The sequence below is a fragment of the Zea mays genome, chromosome 9 (assembly GCF_902167145.1).
Source record: "Zea mays cultivar B73 chromosome 9, Zm-B73-REFERENCE-NAM-5.0, whole genome shotgun sequence".
NCBI classification, from domain to species: domain Eukaryota; kingdom Viridiplantae; phylum Streptophyta; class Magnoliopsida; order Poales; family Poaceae; genus Zea; species Zea mays.
The window spans coordinates 71,234,182-71,255,063 of record NC_050104.1 but is presented as its reverse complement, the minus strand read 5'-3'; the positions used below and the strand labels follow the sequence as shown (position 1 = coordinate 71,255,063).

The 20,882-nt window shown below is 40.5% G+C and overlaps 1 protein-coding gene across 1 annotated transcript; it reads left to right on the top strand.

Moving 5' to 3' along the window:
* The first annotated feature begins 14,955 nt into the window (after positions 1-14,955).
* LOC103639990 (transcription factor ILR3) lies at positions 14,956-18,435 on the top strand. Its single transcript, XM_035962829.1, has 5 exons — positions 14,956-15,098; positions 15,769-15,831; positions 15,984-16,016; positions 16,113-16,275; positions 18,352-18,435. Exons 1-5 carry the CDS (start codon positions 14,956-14,958, stop codon positions 18,433-18,435), a joined length of 486 nt encoding a protein of 161 aa, XP_035818722.1.
* The last annotated feature ends 2,447 nt before the right edge of the window (positions 18,436-20,882 follow it).

The following is a 20,882-nucleotide window of genomic DNA, read 5'->3' as shown; positions in this document are numbered from 1 at the left end:
TCCGGACAGGAGAAGCTTTTTGGAAAAACAGACTAAGCGCGGACCGTCCGGGCCCTTACGGCGAACCGTCCGCGATACCAGGATGATCCTCGGACAGAACCAATGCAAAAACATGTGTCTCTACTGCGGACCGTCCGATGGAAGAGCAAGCACCGTCTGAGACCACACGCGGACCGTCCGGGCCCTTGCGGCGGACCGTCCGCGACACCGAGTTGACTTCGACCAGGAACTACAAATCAGGGACAGTCCGACTAAACCGCGGACCGTCCAGCTACAACGTGCGGACCGTCCGGCTATAATTCGCGGACAGTCCGCATGTGAAGACCTGGTTCAGCCCGAAGGTGACAAGTTGAGCAAAAGGAATTATAGAGCTGGCGCGGACCGTCCGGGACCAAGGGCGGACCGTCCGCGTGGTGTCACCGAGGCAGATAGCCGTTGATCTAGCCGTTGATCTGACAGAAGTATCCGTTGAAGATGTCAGAATCGACCGTTGGAGGGTCGCGGACCGTCCGGGCCCTAGCCGCGGACCGTCCGCCAGTACAATTCCTGGCAGATGCGCCCCAACGGCTATATGGATGGTTGAGGGCTATAAATTCCACCCCAACCGGCCACTTCAAAGTGAGGGAGCCCAAGCAACATTCCAAGTCACATAGTTGACATACTCAAGCCCTCCCAACCACCTATATTCATTGATCCATCCTATACACAAGATTTAGTCCACTACAACCAACACAAGTGCCACAAAAGAGAGAGCAAGCAATTGAGAGCTACTCAATTGAGTTTAGCCCTAGCGCCTTGTGAGATTCATTGAGAGATAGTGTGTGCTACATCTTTGTGTTCATTTGCGCGTGGAGTTTTTGACTCCCATTCGAACTTCCTCCAAAGTGTTGGAGGCTTGTAAAAGCTAGCAAGAGACACCAAAGATTGTGGTGGTCCTTGTGGGATCGAGAGTGATCCTTGAGAAGAAGAAGAGCTCGCCGATCCTTGTGTGATCGGGAGAGAGGGAAAGGGTTGAAAAAGACCCGTCCTTAAGTGGACTCCTCAACGGGGACTAGGCCTTCGAGGGCCGAACCTCGGTAAAACAAATCACCCGTGTTCATTGTGCTTTTGCTTGTGATTTGTTTGCTTTCCCTTACTCTAAGTTCTCTTGCACTATTCTTTACTCATATCATTTGGTGTTGCTTCAAGTTAAACTCTCATTTAAGTGAAGCAACGCTCCGCAAGAAAGAACTTGAGTTAGTGCTCTTTTCATCTAAGCTTTCTTGCTTTATTATCATAGACTTATTAGTTGTATTGATTTATCACTTCCGCATTATTTGAAAGCTATACTCTTTACTAGCAAGAACTTAGTTTTTATACTCCGATAATTGTTCATCTTGTTCTAACCACTAATCAAGGGATCTAGTTGGGGGATAAAGTTTTAATTTTCAGGTTCCGCCTATTCACCCCCCCTCTAGGCGACTTTCAATTGGTATCGGAGCTAGGCACTTCATCTTGAGTCTAACAACTCGAAGTGATGGCTCGTAAAAGATCCCAAAAGAACAAGAAGACATCTTCCAAGGAAAACACGGAGGTAACTCTTGAAATATTACTTTCCGATTGTTCTAATTATGATTCATGGTCTACTAGAGTTATAAATGCCTTTAGAACCGTAGATCCACAATTAGAACAAATTTTAGACAAGAGTATTATCCCTCCCAACTATGATAGGGAAAATGTTTCCGATGAAGACCAAAGATGTATTCGCTTAAACTATCTAGCTTTTGACATCTTGGTTAATTCTCTTAGCAAGGAAGATTATCATGCCCTCATAATGAATCATTATGAACATATTCCCGATGCGCATGATATTTGGACTAGAATTAAAAGCAAGTCTAATAAGTCCAAAAATGATAGTTCATTTTGTGCTTCTACTTCCTTTGGTATTTGTGATACTAACCCTTGCAAGGGAGAAGAAGAAAATGAACGATGGAGACCAAACGATGAATCCACCTCTCCAAAAGGTTTGTCTTCCCATTTCGATTCCCACATGTGTTGTGTAGCTAATGAAAATGATAGCGGAAGCACAAACGAGGATGAGGAGGAAGAAAGAAGCTTTGTGCATCTCTACGCTCGCCTAAGCCAAGAAGATAAGGCGGTCGTGCTCAAACTTCTAGAAAGAGCGAGAGAACAAAGCGAAGCTCGTCAAAGGCTAGAAGATATTCTCTCCATAAAGATGCAACACTTTGACGAGTTGACTAAAGAGCATGAGGAGCTAAAGTGCTCTCATGTTGATTTGGTCCAAAGGTATGAAACTATTTCAATTGAGCAAGATAACGCTTTACATTGTATCGCTCAATTAGTAAATAGGAATACCTTGCTTAAGGACCAAATAGAAAAGCTAAAAGTTGAAAATCTAGTTTTTCAAGATAAATATGATATGCTTCTATGTTCTCATGAAAATCTTATAGATGATCATATCATATTAAACATTGCTCATGAGGTTGTGATAGAAAATTTAAAATCCCAACAACCTCACTCATGCACATGTATTCAAATTGATACTATATTACCATGTGCTAATGCTTGTTGTTCGTCGACAAGCAAATCTTCTTTTGAGCTAGAATCTACAGGAACAAATGATGATTCATATCAAAAGCTCAAAGAAGAAAATGAGAGGCTAAAGAAGAGCTTGACACAACTTAAAGGGAAATGCATTGCCCAACCTTCTCAAGATAACCGTGATCACATGGTGAAGAAGCTTGAGACAGGAACAACCGTGGCATGCACTACATCCCTTGAAGAAAATGTCAAGGATTTGAGGATTGCCATGAGGAGGAAACAAAAGATGGAATTTAACACCTCCTCCAAAAGCCTCAACCACGCCTCCACAAAAGGTAACATCCAAGGTAATGATCAAGCCACACGTCACATTAAAAGGTGTAGTGAATGCTTTAAAGAGGGGCACTTGATTAGGTCATGTCCCTACATCAAAAATGGCTTGATTATTAACAAGGATGATAGACTTTGTTTTAAATGCTCCAAGAAGGGACACTTGCTTAGATCTTGTCCCCATTTAAAACAAAAAGGCATAGGGTTAGAAAAGAAGGTTTTTACTAACCATGTAGCAGGCAACAAACAAGGAAAGAAGAAATCTTCAAAATTTGGAAAACGCCTATGCTACACATGCCGAAAGAAGGGACATCAATGCAAAGATTGTCCCATTGGTAAAAATCTCACTCCTAACTTGTCATTTGATTCATATATAACTAGGCAACCCAAGATTGCAACTTGTGCTAGAAAGGTAACAAGTTTACCAAGCGCTAGCACAAAGGACACTTGGGTTCCTAGATCTTTGTTTACTAACCTTAACGGACCCATCAAGCGATGGGTACCAAAATGTGCTTGACAAGATTTGTAGGAGAAGGAGATGGTATGAACCTTTGGGGTGCTTGAGGGAGTTAATTCAATTCTTATCAACTCAAGCTATCAATCTTCAAATGATCTACATACTCAAGATTGACCCAAGGTTACTTCAGTTTATTGTATTCAAAACTCATATCATCTCGGCAAGATATTAATGTTGTAGGAAATAAAGAATCATCATGTGCGGAATATCAAAGCCTACAACATGGAGGAAAGTCAAGGGATGGTAACATTTATATTCTTAAGTGCAATTATCTTAATTTGTCATGTGTCTTGTGTAGTCACATAGAAATAGAAAGCACTTAAGGATGTTTTAAAATTATGTCATCATTCTTTGAAGAAATTCCTCTCATATGGTAGATTGTGTATTTATCAAATTCTATATTATGACAATCTACATGCTTTAAATTATTGCAAGTTCTCATAGCATGTTTTTACATTAATTATTCTATTATTGCCATGTTCTAGATATAGAGAGATACTTCATGTTCTTAAAAGAATAAGGTGTCATGTAAGGAATTCAAATACTTAGGACACTTATAAAAGGAAAATTCTCTCTATAGCTAGAAAAGTGAGACTAATGTTTTTATCTAAGTAATTTAAGTAGTCTCACTTGTAGAGATAAATTTCTCTATGGAAATGCGTAATCCATCATGACAAGGAGAATCAATCCAATAATATATGTTGTATCTCTTATTGCTTAATTGGATATGATTCTTCTACATTTATCGCTCTCCATGTAATGAATTAGATTTATTCCCTTAAGTTTCAAGATTTTAACCATGCTTGGTTTATGAGTTTAAAACTAGGCATACTTCATGGAATAATCTAGTTCATATTATAAAGTTTCCATGCTTTAGTAATTCACCTTTTCATTTCCTATCAAAGTGATTACTAAATGGAAACTAGTGCTTGTGTTGCTAACGTATCTCTTGAGCTTACTTATAAATATGCATAGAAGGGAAAGTACACAAGCCTCATGGGTTGAACTTCACCCAAAAGAAGAAAGGTAAAAGCAAAGGTATGGGAACTCATCCTCTTAATTAAGTTTAGTTCCCATCTCAATGGGTATTTAATCTGAATTATCATATTCTACCCTTGTGAGGAATAGATTCGCTATTTGGACCAAGTGTGCATTCAAATATCATTTTCTTAGTGCTCATTAGAATCTATTTAATGCCTTTGCGATATTTATATATATGTTATCATATTGATTTGCTTCCAAGTGATGATTAACTAACTTCAATATGATAAAGTAAAATCTCCAATGATTATTAAAATGCTTAAAAGGTGCTCACTCATTTTTCTCAAATGAAATGCACTTATATTAAGGATTTTACTTCATGTCTGACTTATGGATGATAAATTGTTCATATTTATTTTCAAAAATTCATCATTCATCATATACTCCCTTGCGCTATTGACATCTCTCTTGAGTATTTTCAATAAGTTTGGAAGGAAAAAGAGACAAATATAACGGGAGGACACTCAAATGAAAAAGAAAGAACATCAAGGACAACAACACCTACTTGGACAATAAGGTCTTCGCAATAATCAATGGTGTGGTTGTAAGCATTCTAAATTCTTTTTCATTATGAGATTACAAGGCTTAAGTTGTCTGTTGCTAAATTTGTGAGCCTTGATCAAAATGTATAATGCTTCTCCCTTTATGTTCTTTAAAGTAAATGCATCGAAATCATTTCTTTAAAATTACTTGATGCATATCTTTAGGGGGAGTCCATTATTATATTTTGATTATGTTGAGGCTATTGCTTTATCTTAGTAATTTCATATAGTCTCTTGCATGAGAATAATGTTTCTCATATAGTATGCTACTACACATCAATCCAACCTGTTAAAATAAAGTCGCTTTTATCAAGGATTGTTGCTTTCATTTCTAAAGTAGCATGCTTATTGGATTCTCCTATTTTTAAGCTTGATTGAAAATTTAATGCCTTTGTTGTCTTCTTGATCTCATATTGATTGATCATTGAACAACTTCAATTATCACTTATGCTCCTTAGTGCCTTATGAAATTTGAATTTGATTTCAATTGTAATATTAACTGACATCTATCTTGATATACACTAAGGAAAAAGGAGAATTCATGATTCATTTATGCAACTTGTGATCCATTTGATATATGCTAACAATAACTTGAAAAAGATCACTAGTTGTAGAACTCTCTCTTGTGCAAAGTATTTCCATATATTGTCATTGAGTATAGGTCTTAAGCAACTAAGACTAAGGACAAAGCACAATGAAGAGAGCGTCTCTATGAGAAGGTACAAAAGGGTAAAATCACTTCCTTTCATTCAAACTTGTACCTAAATCTTCCTTTTCTATACATTTTTTGCATATCTTGTATAAAAGGAAGAGAAAGCATGTTCATGTATTATCCCTGCTTCATATCTAGTTTAACTTCTCAAAAATTCATTCATGCTTTAGTGCATCCTTGTTGAAACTAGATGAAGTGATTTAACTGTCAAAGAGCTTAAAGCTTAACCTTGTAACGAGGATAAGCTGCCTTTATTCCAAAGGTGGATGGTCCTTAAGCCTCTTTGAAATCCTTAAGGGAAAATGCTTGAAATGTTTACAACATGCTTTCATAAGTGCATCAACTGACCTGAGCATCACACTTATAATATTACACAATGCACTTCACATTCCGTATAATATAGATATGTTCTCATTAACCTAATTATGTGCAATTGGCATTTAAGGCCAAAATATATGTTCCTCTCCATGCACATATTTAGGGGGAGCAATCTACATTGTATAGAATTGATTAATCTTAATTGACATATCCTTTTTAATCATGTCTCTTTCCTTTGGTACATTTGCATATTTCTTATCTTCATTGTGTGCCAAGGCTAAGACTAATATGTTTTCATGAGTATCTCATGTATTAAGTCTTAGATTGAAAGGGAAATGGAGTATTCGGCAAAGACATCGCTTCCACTCAACTCCATTGGTATTATCCACTCTTTGCCGGTATCCCGCCGTCTCTCCGTATTTGGTATAATCTTCACTCATGTTTTATTTGCCAAAGGGGAGAAAGTAGTTATTTGAGGGCCTACATTTCACTCTGAGTATCCGTTTTTGGCGATTCATGCCAAAGGGGGAGAAAGTATTAGGCCCAAAGCAAAATGACCGCACCACCACCTCCTAATTTCAAATTGGTAAAACTAATGATTTTCAATTGGTGATTTTCAAGTATTAGGCCCAAAGCAAAATGACCGCACCACCACCTCCTAATTTCAAATTGGTAAAACTAATGATTTTCAATTGGTGATTTTCAATTGGTAAATTTCAAATTGGTATCTTATTATGTTCAAAAGGGGGAGAAAGTAGTATTTTCAAAATTGATATCTTAAAACCCTCTTGAACACTAAGAGGAGGATTTCATTGAGGGGGAGTTTTGTTTAGTCAAAGGAAAAGCATTTGAAACAGGGGGAGAAAATTTCAAAATCTTGAAAATGCTTCTCAAAATCTTATTTATTTATCCTTTGACTATTTTGCAAAACATTTTGAAAAGAATTTCCAAAAGAGTTTGCAAAAACAAAACAATTGGTGCAAGCATGGTCTAAAACATTAAATGTAAATTGGTCTAATTTCAAAGTAACCTTTGCACTTACCTTATGCAAACTAGTTCAATTCTGCACTTATTTATTTGCTTTGGTTTGTGTTGGCATCAATCACCAAAAAGGGGGAGATTGAAAGGGAAATAGGCTCAAACCTTTTCCTAAATGATTTTGGTGGTTGAATTGCCCAACACAAATAATTGGACTAACTAGTTTGCTCTAGATTATATGCTTTACAGGTGCCAAAGGTTCATCTACAACTATTCTAAATCGACTGTCCGGAATACCGTAGATTATTCCGGACAGGAGAAGCTTTTTGGAAAAACAGACTAAGCGCGGACCGTCCGGGCCCTTACGGCGAACCGTCCGCGATACCAGGATGATCCTCGGACAGAACCAATGCAAAAACATGTGTCTCTACTGCGGACCGTCCGATGGAAGAGCAAGCACCGTCTGAGACCACACGCGGACCGTCCGGGCCCTTGCGGCGGACCGTCCGCGACACCGAGTTGACTTCGACCAGGAACTACAAATCAGGGACAGTCCGACTAAACCGCGGACCGTCCAGCTACAACGTGCGGACCGTCCGGCTATAATTCGCGGACAGTCCGCATGTGAAGACCTGGTTCAGCCCGAAGGTGACAAGTTGAGCAAAAGGAATTATAGAGCTGGCGCGGACCGTCCGGGACCAAGGGCGGACCGTCCGCGTGGTGTCACCGAGGCAGATAGCCGTTGATCTAGCCGTTGATCTGACAGAAGTATCCGTTGAAGATGTCAGAATCGACCGTTGGAGGGTCGCGGACCGTCCGGGCCCTAGCCGCGGACCGTCCGCCAGTACAATTCCTGGCAGATGCGCCCCAACGGCTATATGGATGGTTGAGGGCTATAAATTCCACCCCAACCGGCCACTTCAAAGTGAGGGAGCCCAAGCAACATTCCAAGTCACATAGTTGACATACTCAAGCCCTCCCAACCACCTATATTCATTGATCCATCCTATACACAAGATTTAGTCCACTACAACCAACACAAGTGCCACAAAAGAGAGAGCAAGCAATTGAGAGCTACTCAATTGAGTTTAGCCCTAGCGCCTTGTGAGATTCATTGAGAGATAGTGTGTGCTACATCTTTGTGTTCATTTGCGCGTGGAGTTTTTGACTCCCATTCGAACTTCCTCCAAAGTGTTGGAGGCTTGTAAAAGCTAGCAAGAGACACCAAAGATTGTGGTGGTCCTTGTGGGATCGAGAGTGATCCTTGAGAAGAAGAAGAGCTCGCCGATCCTTGTGTGATCGGGAGAGAGGGAAAGGGTTGAAAAAGACCCGTCCTTAAGTGGACTCCTCAACGGGGACTAGGCCTTCGAGGGCCGAACCTCGGTAAAACAAATCACCCGTGTTCATTGTGCTTTTGCTTGTGATTTGTTTGCTTTCCCTTACTCTAAGTTCTCTTGCACTATTCTTTACTCATATCATTTGGTGTTGCTTCAAGTTAAACTCTCATTTAAGTGAAGCAACGCTCCGCAAGAAAGAACTTGAGTTAGTGCTCTTTTCATCTAAGCTTTCTTGCTTTATTATCATAGACTTATTAGTTGTATTGATTTATCACTTCCGCATTATTTGAAAGCTATACTCTTTACTAGCAAGAACTTAGTTTTTATACTCCGATAATTGTTCATCTTGTTCTAACCACTAATCAAGGGATCTAGTTGGGGGATAAAGTTTTAATTTTCAGGTTCCGCCTATTCACCCCCCCTCTAGGCGACTTTCAGCGCTCAACAGAGTAAAGTCTCAGGGTGGTAATTGGCTGTCTCTCACAACCAACTACGACATGGTAACATGTTCTATGGCGTGGCGCAACCGAGATAAACAGCGGCCACCACGGCGACGACCGCACGACCACGTCGCCGGGCAAGTGGGTACGGCGGGGCAGACTCAATCCAATCCCCCTCTGATCTTTTCATCCCCGCAGTAATATCTCACCCGAACCGAGCACGAATCTCGGCAGCCAGCTTGAATCATCGCGCGGAGATCGCTAGTGGCCAGGTTCCCTGCACCCGCGATCTTCTTCAGTTTACTGTACCATACATAGCTCATTCGGTGCGCCCAATAGAGCAACTTGAGGGGCCTTTTTCTTTGATTTCTATGTGATGAGCCACTAATCCGACTACATCAAAGTTATTCTCCTATAAACCAGCTTCAACTTTGTCATAAGGATCTTGAGCAGTTACTCACTAGATCAAGCATAATCCGGCTCCAAAATTGATGAGAAACCAAAATTGATCAAGCAACTTGAGGGCATTTTACTCCAATTTATGTATAGACCTAGGGCTCAGTCACTTAATCAAACTTGGACTACTATAGTAGCTCTACAACTTTGCTATAATGACTTATAGAAAAGCCTTCATGGATCAAGAGATACAGAAACTTAAAGCTGGCTTGTTAACACTGTTTCAGAGTTAAGAACATGGGTACTCTTGGATCTTTTGCAATTTACCCCAATTTTGACCACAAAACATGGAAATCCCCAAACATTAAAGTTGCTTAACTTTGGTTATTCTATTACTTTGATGTATATACTTTTCACTAAAAATGCATAGAACACAAAATCACCCAATACGACACTAATTAGGGTTTTAGGATTTCAAATTAGGGTTTTGAGTGTTTTAGGGTACATATGGCACTTAATCTCTCTAAGCTTAACCTTTCTTGAACATTTCTACTAACTTTTCAGATCATCCTCTAGTGCTCATCTCACAAGTCCACATGCTTCTAATCCTTGGGGAGATACTCTAACCTAGGATCAAGGGCCTCTTTGACCAAGTCAGATCATCAGACATGTTTGTTTTGAAATTTTAGCCTACTGGATGCATCCTAGGTGTATTATACATAATGAATTGTCAATGCATATGATGTCATGCCAAAGTTTTAGTTCTCGTAACACCAGGGGTGTTACATCCTTCCCCCATAAAAGAATATCGTCCAGAGATTTAAGGCTCTAGGATAAGTAATGGAAAAGGAAACGTGTCACAACTTTATTTCCTATTTTCTCTTACAGAGCAGGGGGTGGGTGTGGGGGTTTGTTCTAGCTTTACAATAAAGTGCATAAACCCTAGAGGTTACAAGAGGCTAAGAACTTAGCAAAATGTTGTTCTAAGAAATCTTTAGACTCCCAGGTAGCTTCTTCTTCTGTGTGTTAGTTCCACTGTACTTTGTAAAACTTGAGAGTACTTTTTCGAGTAACTCGATCTTTTTGATCCAAGACTCGGATGGGATATTCCGAATAGGTTAAGTTTGGTTCCAAATTAACATCAGACACATCCATAGTTTGATGAGGGATCCAAAGACACTTCTTCAATTGGGATACGTGGAACACATTATATACATCAGGAATGATTCTGGTAGCCGAAGTCGGTACACAACCTGCCCACATCGTTCAAGAATAGGGAACAACTAATGTATTGGGGCGCTAACTTTCCTTTAACCCCGAATTGACTAACTCCTTTCATCGGTGATACTTTCAAGTACACATGATCTCCGGCTTGAAAAATTAATGGCCGACGTCTTTTATCCGCATAATTCTTCTGTCGCGCTTGAGCTTCTCTCAAGTTATGTCTTATGTGTTGGACCTTTTTCTTCCGTTTCTTTGACCAAATCAAGTCTGAAAAACCATCGTTCTCCTGGTTCTGACCAGTTCAAGGGTGTTCTACATCGCCATCCATACAGGGCTTCAAACGGTTTCATTTTGATACTCTCTTGTTAACTATTATTATAAGAAAACTCTGCCAACGACAGACAATCATCCCACTTTTGTGGAAATTCCAAGATGCAAGCTCGTAGCATATCTTCCAGTATTTGATTTACTCTTTCTATTTGTCCGCTCATTTGAGGATGATAGGCTGAACTATGGAGCAATTTAGTGCCCAAAGATTTATGCAACTCTTCCCAAAATTTGGATACAAATTGCGGTCCACGGTCCAACACTATCATCTTTGGCATTCCATGTGATCAGTTTTGACTGGAAGAAAATGACTTGTCTTTGTAAGCCGGTCCACTATGACCCAAATATTCATATCCTTTAGATGCCTTGGGTAATCCAACAAAAAAATCCATACTTATATCCTCACATTTCCATGTTGGGATAGGTAATGATTTTAGATGTCCAGCAGTTTTCATATGCACAGCCTTGACTCGTCTACAAGTGTCACATTTTGCCACATAGCGAGCGATTTCTATCTTCATCTTAGTCCACCAGTAATGTTGTTTCAAATCTTGGTACATTTTAGTACTTCCAGGATGAATAGAATACCGACTAAAATGGGCTTCATCCAAGATTTGTTGATGGAGTTCAGCATCCTTAGGCACCACTATGCGGTCTTTAAACCATAACACTCCATGATCCTCTTTCCTAAAACAAGTAGCTTTGTCGGCTTCCATTTTCTCACGTATATACTTCATACCCTTATCAACCCTCTGACCATCAATAATCCTTCATTGAATAACTGACTCAAGCTTCAAGTGCATCGAGGCTCCTTGTTGCACTATTCCTAGATTTAGTCTTTCGATTTCCTGACATAAGGTAGTGTCAGGCAATCCCACAGTGAGTGTCACACCCAGTTTTGGAAGGTAAACCGAATGCGAACCATGTACGTGCCAGGATCAGAAACTCACATACACAGTGATTACATAATTGGACATCATCACACATTGCTTAATGTAAATAGTGGAAAAATACTTTATTACAACAAGATGTCCAAGACATCCACTGAGTCTATAACATAGTCATTAACATCAAAGTGCGGAAATACGAAATGTAGAAGATAAGGCCTTCACAGGCAGCTGACTTGGGGTTTGCCACTTAGATAAACTAGAACTCATCCTAGTCCTGAAACTCCTCAAAATCCTCCATGTTGCCAGCATCTCCTCCCGAGCACTGAGTACAGTGGGGACAACCAAGGGTGGGGTGGTTTGTAATGCAAGGGTGAGTACACATCAACGTACTCAGCAAATGTCCCATTTGGCTAAAGTGGACTAGCTGTATGTGGAGTTAAGGTTAAGCAGTTACTTTTAGTTCATCAATTATTTATTACTACTAGTAGAGCCAAGTTTTAGTAATAAACTCAATTATTACCCAAATGTACTCCCTCCAAGAGGAAATACCAGAGATCATAATTATACCATCATCATTAATCAACATCGTAAATGTAACCAAAGTTCTTCTAATCAAAGAGGATCACAAGGTCGCTCTTAACTGTGAGCACAGCTGATATACTAGTTTCTAACACTCTACAGAGGTCAGAAACTTTACCCACAAGCCATGTTTCCCATTCTGCCCGGAAAGAGCCAATCTCCATTGACCACTACCTAGGTGGCCTGGCAGGGTATCACTATGTAGCCTTTACAAATATTTCCCAGAGGTCATAGTCGCCTATTTGGTTTCTCCAATTTGATAAACACAGTACCTCTCCCCAAAGGATGGGTGATTAACAAAACCAAATCAAGAACCTCTGCAACCAGCCTCGACAGAGAAAGTACTGTGCCCGGACCCCATTGACGGCCCTACGACGAAGCCAACTACTCCTCTAGTTCCTCTAATTAATCAGCTAAGGGCGTCCCATTCCACCCTCATGGTTGCACTGTTATCCTGGGTTGTCACTCCCCAAACAGGTCCTTATGGAGAGGTACTCAGGAAAATGTCCTGAGTCCCCTAAAGTTTCACAAGAACATCATCAGAATAACATAATTGTATCATAATATTCACATCATGTTCATTGATTTAAAGTAAAGCAATAGCATAAAGCTAACCATGATAACCCAAAAGGTAAACAAGGATAAGCAAATACAGATTAGTCAATCCTTAGGTTTCAATAATGTAATGCGGGACGGTGAATTATAAACTATGTAGGACATAATAGGTCAGAGGACACTTGCCTTCACCAGGTTGTTGCTGAGGAAGATCTTCGGCAACACACTCAGGAACCACGGGCTGCTCGTTGTCTAAATAAAGCGATCATACATTCAATACATTTGGAAAAGTACAAATGAACAGCACACCAAACATGTAAAATCAAGTGAACACAAGTTTGATAAGACACTATGAACATAAAGGGTAGACTTAAATGCTAGGGATTAATATAATTAGAGATCAGTGATTCCCTAGATATTATGGACTATTTAGTTTAGTTCTACTAATTTTAGTGAGACACAAAATTATACTAGGGATCAATTCATACAAAACATTTTATTAATCTCACAACATTAAACATCTAAGTACCATTAGCATTTTCCTTTTTATCTATTTTACTAAACAAATACATTATTACTTAAACTTAACCTTTAGTCTAGGCATAAGATTAAAGTGCACATGCTGTGGATAATCATAATTTATTTGGACAGAGAATATTTCTATGGACATTTTGCAATTTGAACTAGTAAATTTGGAGTTCATATGAAAAGATATGAAATAAACAAGTTTTGAAGTTTGAAATATAAAACTAAGCCCAATTATGTGATTATTTAAATGGTCAGGGGTCTATTTAAAAGAAGTCAGGGACCTGCGCGCAAAATTCAGGGATGACGGGTTCTATTACCCGAGAACTGAGGGTCTTTTAAACAAAACTGCCGCGCGAAGGTGTATCGGGCTTTTCCAACCGCTAGATCGCAGATGGACGAATGAGATTAGATCAGGGATCGAGCGCGGGGGGGGCAGGCGAGCATGCACGGCTGAATGTAGCACTTAACCCTTGTATATGTCAACTTGCACCCAGGTCTCTTAAGACTAGAATGGGTTCACGCCAACCGAGAGCACAGATACTCCACCGTCTAGCCTCTTGCCACGGTGGGTACACGCTACTCTCGCCATCTCTCCACTCCCATTGCATGGTGGCCTTTCTGGTATTGGTCCGACCAAGGCAAAGCTTACCCATGACGAGGCATGTGGCCAGTTAAAAGGTCATCGATCAGCAGGCCTACATCGACTCGGTCCTTAAACGACTTAGATGGAGACACTACACCGAGACTTCCTTCTCGTGCAAGTCACCCGCCCGGTCTTGTCTTTATTACTTAAACCCCAAAGTTTGGTACCTGACATAGGTACTCCTTTCAGATGTTGAACCCATCACGTCCATGATGGATTCACCATCATAAGTCTTTTCGTTGTAAAAATTCCCATCTAGTGTGAAGCATCACCTTTTCAAAACAAAACATTTTGTTTTCTATAGCAAGACTAAGCATTAGAAAACTTGTTTAAATAAAATAGGTAACAAGGCTTGGTAACCAAATTTTCCAAGGAAGGAAATGCATCAACTGTTTGTCACACAATTCCTATCACCTAATGCATCATATAAGGTGATAAAGAAAAGGGATAATGCACTGGAGCTTGCCTTGTGTTGTAGGAGTTTCTGTTACCATACCGCAGATATCGAAATAAAAGTTGTTCTCCAGTAGAGGATTCTCACTCTGGGAGACAACTTCTTCCTCTACTACGGATTCTTCCTCGTGTTCTATACATGATAATATACATATATGAATGCTTATGCTATGTCATGAATATGCAATTATACAATAGAAATATAGTAAGTTGCGTCTTGAATACAACTTTCCTTCACGGTACAAATCGATCACTAAGATTTCCTAGGTAGGTGTTCCTTTAGGACTAGTATTCTATACTACTTATTAAGGCAGCAAGGGTAGCCTGTCGTTCTGCCTTCCATCAATCTTAACCGTCTGATGCACCATGGAGTCTCTCCCCCGTCCGATGCATGTGCTCTCTCCAGCGACGCACACCTGCCGAAAGACAAATCGCCGTCCACCAACCATGCATTAACACGAAAGAAATTGGGCCCACATGTCGTCCACAGCATGACCCACCTTCCTAATCTTGGGAATTGGGTCTGCTATGCGAACCACTGAAAAGACCCCACGAACTTTTACTCTAGCCCTCCCAGGGTCTCTCTTCGGCGGCGGCGGTAGCGATGTCTCTTCCCCCGGACGGAGTGGATGGTGGCGCCGGCACTGGCGATGACTGGTTCCTCGACTGCGGCATCCTCGACGACCTCCCGGCCGTGGCCTGCGGGGCCTTCTCATGGGACGCATCCTCGTCTTCTTCCAACCCCAGGTCAGCGCAGATGACCGATCGATCGATCCCTCCGCCCTCCCCTCCACTCCCCCCTTCGAGTTCCAGGAAATGCGGATGCTTTCGTTTAGCATAGGTTCCTGGCGATCGGTTCCGTGACGGCGGCGTTCTGTGTCTATGCGATGAGTATCATGGAACTGTGACGTGAGCGGATGAATTGTTTTCGGTATTTCGTTGATTTGTTCTCATGTTGCAGAGGCTGTGTTTATGACGGTGGAATGGATGGATTGTGTGTGATGGTGACCAATGATTTGCCCAAACAATTGAGATGGTCTGCTGTAGCGTGAACCATTTTATGTCGGCGACTCAATTGATGGAGGACTGTGTCACCAGTCCTGACGTTAAGTATGTGTTGCGAGCAATGGGATGTGCTGCTAGGTCATGGATGGCATCGTAAAGCTGGACTGTAGAGCCAAAGATATAAGTTCCCATCTGTCATGTATGCACTGATCTTGCTATGGTACTAATTTCAGAGTAATTTGCAGTGATTCTGTTATTCGATGCCTTTTTTATTACTGAATGCAGTCTACCCCATATGGGTAGAGCTCAATGCCTTACATGTTATTTGGTTGAACTTAGGTAGTAGCAAATAGGAAAAAGAAAGTTCATTTACAGCTAGAACTGCTAATTGATATTCCCCTTTATTTTGCAGCGTGGAAGTGGGCAGCTATGTGAACACCAATGATGTCTTCAAGGAGCCTGGCAGCAATAAGCGGTGTGTCTATTATTTCGCCCTATGGCTTAAGAAAAGTATTCATATTGTCTTGATGTATGATGACATCATCCATACAATTGTAACTCTATTGCAACTTGCAATTTGAGGTCAGGATCCAATGATGTGCATGTGCCAACATCTAAAGCTTCTAGGGAAAAAATGAGGAGGAACAAGCTGAATGATAGGTAAACCGTAGACATAATTTTGCTGACACTGAAGTATCAAAAAATGAATTAATGTGTCATTGACATACCTTTTCATTTCCTTCTTACGGTTTATAGGTTCCTTGAATTGGGGTCTACATTAGAACCAGGGAAGCCAGTAAAAGTTGACAAAGCTGCTATCCTAAGTGATGCTACTCGCATGGTTATTCAGCTTCATTCAGAAGCACAGCAGCTGAAGGAAACTAATGGTAGCCTTGAAGAAAAGATCAAAGAACTCAAGGTTATTCAGCCTTTTCTTTTGAACATTGTTAACCCACATATAATACATTGTACTTCTATGGGGCGAGCATGCCCCTGTGTTATTCAGGAATCCATAACATTTCCCAGTAGTACTATTATGTTCATTCACAATTAGGAATAATTGGATCTATACCATTAAAAAATTGCAACTTTAGATATATGCCATTGGCTTCACATGTCATTGACTCATGTGGACCCACATGTAAGTGAGATAGCAATGATATATATCTAAAGTTGTAATCTTTTAATGGTACAGATCCAAATTTCTCTTACAATTATGCGATCTTTATCTATGTTGGCAATGCTTTGTGGTATTGGTAGTTTATGCCCTGCGCATGAATACACTGTGATTGCTATTGCATAGCTCATCCAAGGCATTTCCCAGTAGCTTACACAAAATCAGCCCCTGGCTGATAATAGACTACATAATTCGTTAGTCGTTACCCGTATGTTGATTATGAACAACATAGCACAAAGCATGAATTGGTCATATAAAGACTTCTAGACCTGCCTATGGTGAGGGTATGAACACACCAGGTCTTACCCATGCCCAAACCCATTTCTGAAATATCCATTCTACACACCTCCCCATAACCCGCCTACCCATTGGACAATATGGTTCATCTCACTCATTATGGTGTGCTTGCCTGCTTGGGCTCTTGTTCACAAGTATGATAAAGCTGTCAGAAGGCTACAAACTTCCAAAATGTAGTAGAAGGCTACAAATTTCCAAAATGTAGTCGTTGTATGTAAAGCTTTGGATGTTCACTCAGTGGCTTGCTCGTCTACTCGCAATACAAACAAACATAGTACAGGATCGTAGGAACGAGAATCACTAAATTTGGAGTTACAGTTACCGAGTTATGATTTTCTGAAGTTATTAAGTGGTTGATATAGATTAAGCTAAATGAATAGTTTTAGTCTATGTTTTATGAATAAACAGAGTTACTAGGTGATAATTAATATTAAAACAAAATTAATGCAACTAGAATGGATCAAAAAGGAATTAAAATGAATTTTATATGATTTAAACAAGTTTCTATAATTATTTTAATACAAAACTAATTTTCTATATTTTCTATTCCATTTAACATCTCTCTGGATTGCACACATGAATACGAAAGAGTACAAGGGCTAACTCATAAAATTTCCAAGACTCAGATTAAACATGTGATGGACTGCGGGTTAATTTTTATGAGGTCCAGGGGCTCATTTACAATTTCACCTCGGCGAAGCGTCAACATGTGATCTCCGCCGTTCGATTTACTCTGGACGCGCCAGATTAGATCGCCCAGGTGATGAAGCGGTACGCAGCGCTGACGCTCCGATCCGTCATCCACGGCTCGGATTTAATCTCGCCCAAACGATCCGCGTGCCCAATCCTAGCTGTCGGTTCCCCGATCTACGGACGATGTGTCGTCTTCTTCATCTCGACAGCCCGCCACGAAGCCGACCGCGCGCACCCTACTGGTGCGTGCCCCCAATCCCGGCGTGAAACACCACAACCACCGCCGGTGGTGCCTAGACCTTGCAATCGCACTCTACTCCGCCTCCACCGATCGGTATTGGTAGCCAGACACTACTGCAACGAGAGAAGACACTCACCGAGGTTGACGCCGACTCAGCCAATCCCGCTCGGATATCCCGCGGCAGGCACCCAGCTCCACGACCACGATCGAGGTCTCAGGCGCAGACCGGTGACGAGCCCCGGTGCCACAGGCACAATACTCCGCCCACCGAGGCACAGACGAGGAGTGGATCACGGCGGCGCTCTGATCCTCCTTCCGAAATCACAGCGCGGCGGGCGATGGTGGTTGAATAACGTGCTTCAAATGCTAAGGGGGTGGTGGATATGGCGCTTTTGTACCCAGCACCACAGCCTAACAACCCTCTGATCTCCTGGCGCTCCCAGTTGGCCTCGGCATCCGTGCAAATCGCGCGGTCGTTACACGCGGAGGAGAGATATGGCCCACGCGCCAGTGAGTGCAAGAAAACCGCTAAGGGTGGAATGACAAACTGGACCCATGGTTCAGTCAGACCTAGCTCAATTGTGCAGTGCACGCACGAGACCGACAAGTGGGTCCCAGTCGTCAGCGACAAGCTAGTGCTGCGCGGACCTGAGGTGCCCACTGACATGTAGGGACCACATGTCGGCGCGCGTACTGATGGAGCAGGCCGCGCCCACGGAACACGATGGGCCGCGGGGGAAGTTTGGGCCCAGCACACGCTTTCTTTTGTTTTCTTTTTCTGTTTTGTTTTATTTTCTCTTTATTTTTGAATCTCAAATTTGAACTCAAGTTTTGCTGTGAATTTTTGTACCCAGATCAAATATACAATTTAAAAATACCAGTATGGAAGAATATCTTTATTTAGGGTGCAGGGGGCGGCGCGACTTACATGGGCCTAATGGGCCAAATGTTAGGTTAAGGTTTAGTTAGTTTTTTTCTTTCTCTTTTTTTCTATTTCCTTTTATAAATTCGAAAACATATTTTATATAACCCTAAAATTCATAATAATTAAAACATAATTGTTTTAAATAAAATACTTATTTTTGGACTAATTATTATATTATTTATTTCTATTTTTCAATTAAGAATAAATGCTATTAAACATTCAAAAATCAATTATTAGCAATCAAAAATCATTCCAAATGGAAATAAATAACAAACACTTAAAAGAAAATTTATTACCATAAATACCATTAATAACTAAATGCATTTTTTATTTAATGATTTTTACAGTGTTACAAATCTACCCCTCTTAAAAAAAATCTCGTCCTCGAGATTAAGGAAGGCTAGCACGAAAGCAAAGGAGATACATAGTTAGGTTCCTAGTTCACCTTGAACTCTTCCAAACTTAAGAAACTTCCTTACTTCTTTGCTCCGCAATGTATACTAATCAAGCGACCTTCATCATCATACTTATAAAATGGTGGGTCTTATGAATTATTGCTTAGGTCATGCTTGGCAACTTTCTTCTCTAGTTGGTCTAGACGCTTCTTGGGGCATTCGCAAATAATATGTCCTTCATTTTTGCAGTAGTAGCAAGCACCTCTTGCTTTGAGTTCTTTGCGAGTCAACTTTGCTTGACCAACAGGGGGTGAGGGTTGACTGGGTGTTTGTATCTCATATAGCTGAGCCTGACTTGATTCTTCTGTTTGGGTATCCATGTGTTTCGTGGCTTTTGCTTGTGGTTGAGGTGCACTAATCATGTATCCAAACATTTTTCTATTCCTTTTGTTGTTCTTCATTCCATTCATCGAATATCTCTGTGACTCATTTTTCTCGTTCATAGTTGTTAAAGTAGGAATATTGTCGTTGGCATCATTTACTTCATTTCCATTGGGGTTCATCATCTAGTCAGAGGGTAAAAGAGTTAGTGAGACAGACTGCATAAGAGGCTTGTATGACATTAAGATAAAGAGCGAACACAACTTTTTGATTTCCAAGATAAGATTAGTTAAGAACGATTTGCGATTCCGCCTAGCTTCATCAAACTACAAGAGTGTACCGGTGTTATAATCCTTAACAAAGATCTTTTGAACTTTATAGATTTCAGAGCATGATATCCAAATCATCTTTTTGATCCAACAATATTTCTTTGAGCACAAATTGAGAGAAAACTTGAGCGGGACTTTAGGGCAACTAGAGTAGAGCATCATATTGTTTGTATATAGCAGATGACACCATACTTTATTCTCTTTATAAAGAGGCAAAACATAATAGGTGCGAGAGATTCTCCAAATTTATTCATATATCACTTAGCACAATTACAAATCTTGAAAGGGGCAACACCTTGACATTTTTTTTCTTCGTGAGACATACTCCTTCTTCTAGCTAAATGATATATTATTCTTCCTTGTTAGATGCACCAATCAGAGCTGGAGGTCGATTGTCTTCAACTACTATTCTTTCTCCAGATGGGGTTTCCAAACACATGGTTCTCTCAGTATGTTGGATTACTGCCTTAGTTCTTTGTAACCAATTCTTTCCAAGAATCACATCCTTTCCCATTGATTCTATCACTATAAGATCAGCTAGAAAATCTATCCCATTGATTTTAACACTTACATTTGGACATATGTAGTTTACTAACATTTTTCTTTCGGGTGCAATGATGGTCATCCTTGATCTTAAGAGACACTTAAAGATACCATACTTTGTTGCAAACTGAGTACCGATAAAGGAATGTGTTGTACGAGGATCATACAACATGGTGGCGATAGTTGTGTGAATGACTAGTGTTCCAACAATTACTGCATTATCATATGGAATGGTTCCTATCACTGCATAACTTATCCTTCATATGGACTTTTTCCGTTGGTTATTCTTTGTTGACACATGAGTTTGAGGGTGTTGTCTTTTCTTTTGGACCTTATTGATCTCCACATCTTTTTTAGGACAACTATTAACAAGATGGCCGGTATCACCACAGCCAAAGCAAGCACGACTTGATAAGTTACATGGTGGAGTTGTCTTTACGTTGTTGGTAGAATTTCTGTGCATTTTTGTTCATATTCCATGTCTGAAGACTGAGATAGCTTCATCTCGGAGGTGATCTGTAGTGAACTCTTCTCAGGACAGTTAC

Bases quoted from the DNA above. Each gene is read 5' to 3' on its own strand.
- LOC103639990 (XM_035962829.1), top strand. From the start codon at position 14,956: ATGTCTCTTCCCCCGGACGGAGTGGATGGTGGCGCCGGCACTGGCGAT. The intron at 15,099-15,768 runs GTCAGCGCAGAT...TTTATTTTGCAG, and splicing joins TCGTCTTCTTCCAACCCCAG to CGTGGAAGTGGGCAGCTATG. The intron at 15,832-15,983 runs GTGTGTCTATTA...TAAAGCTTCTAG, and splicing joins GAGCCTGGCAGCAATAAGCG to GGAAAAAATGAGGAGGAACA.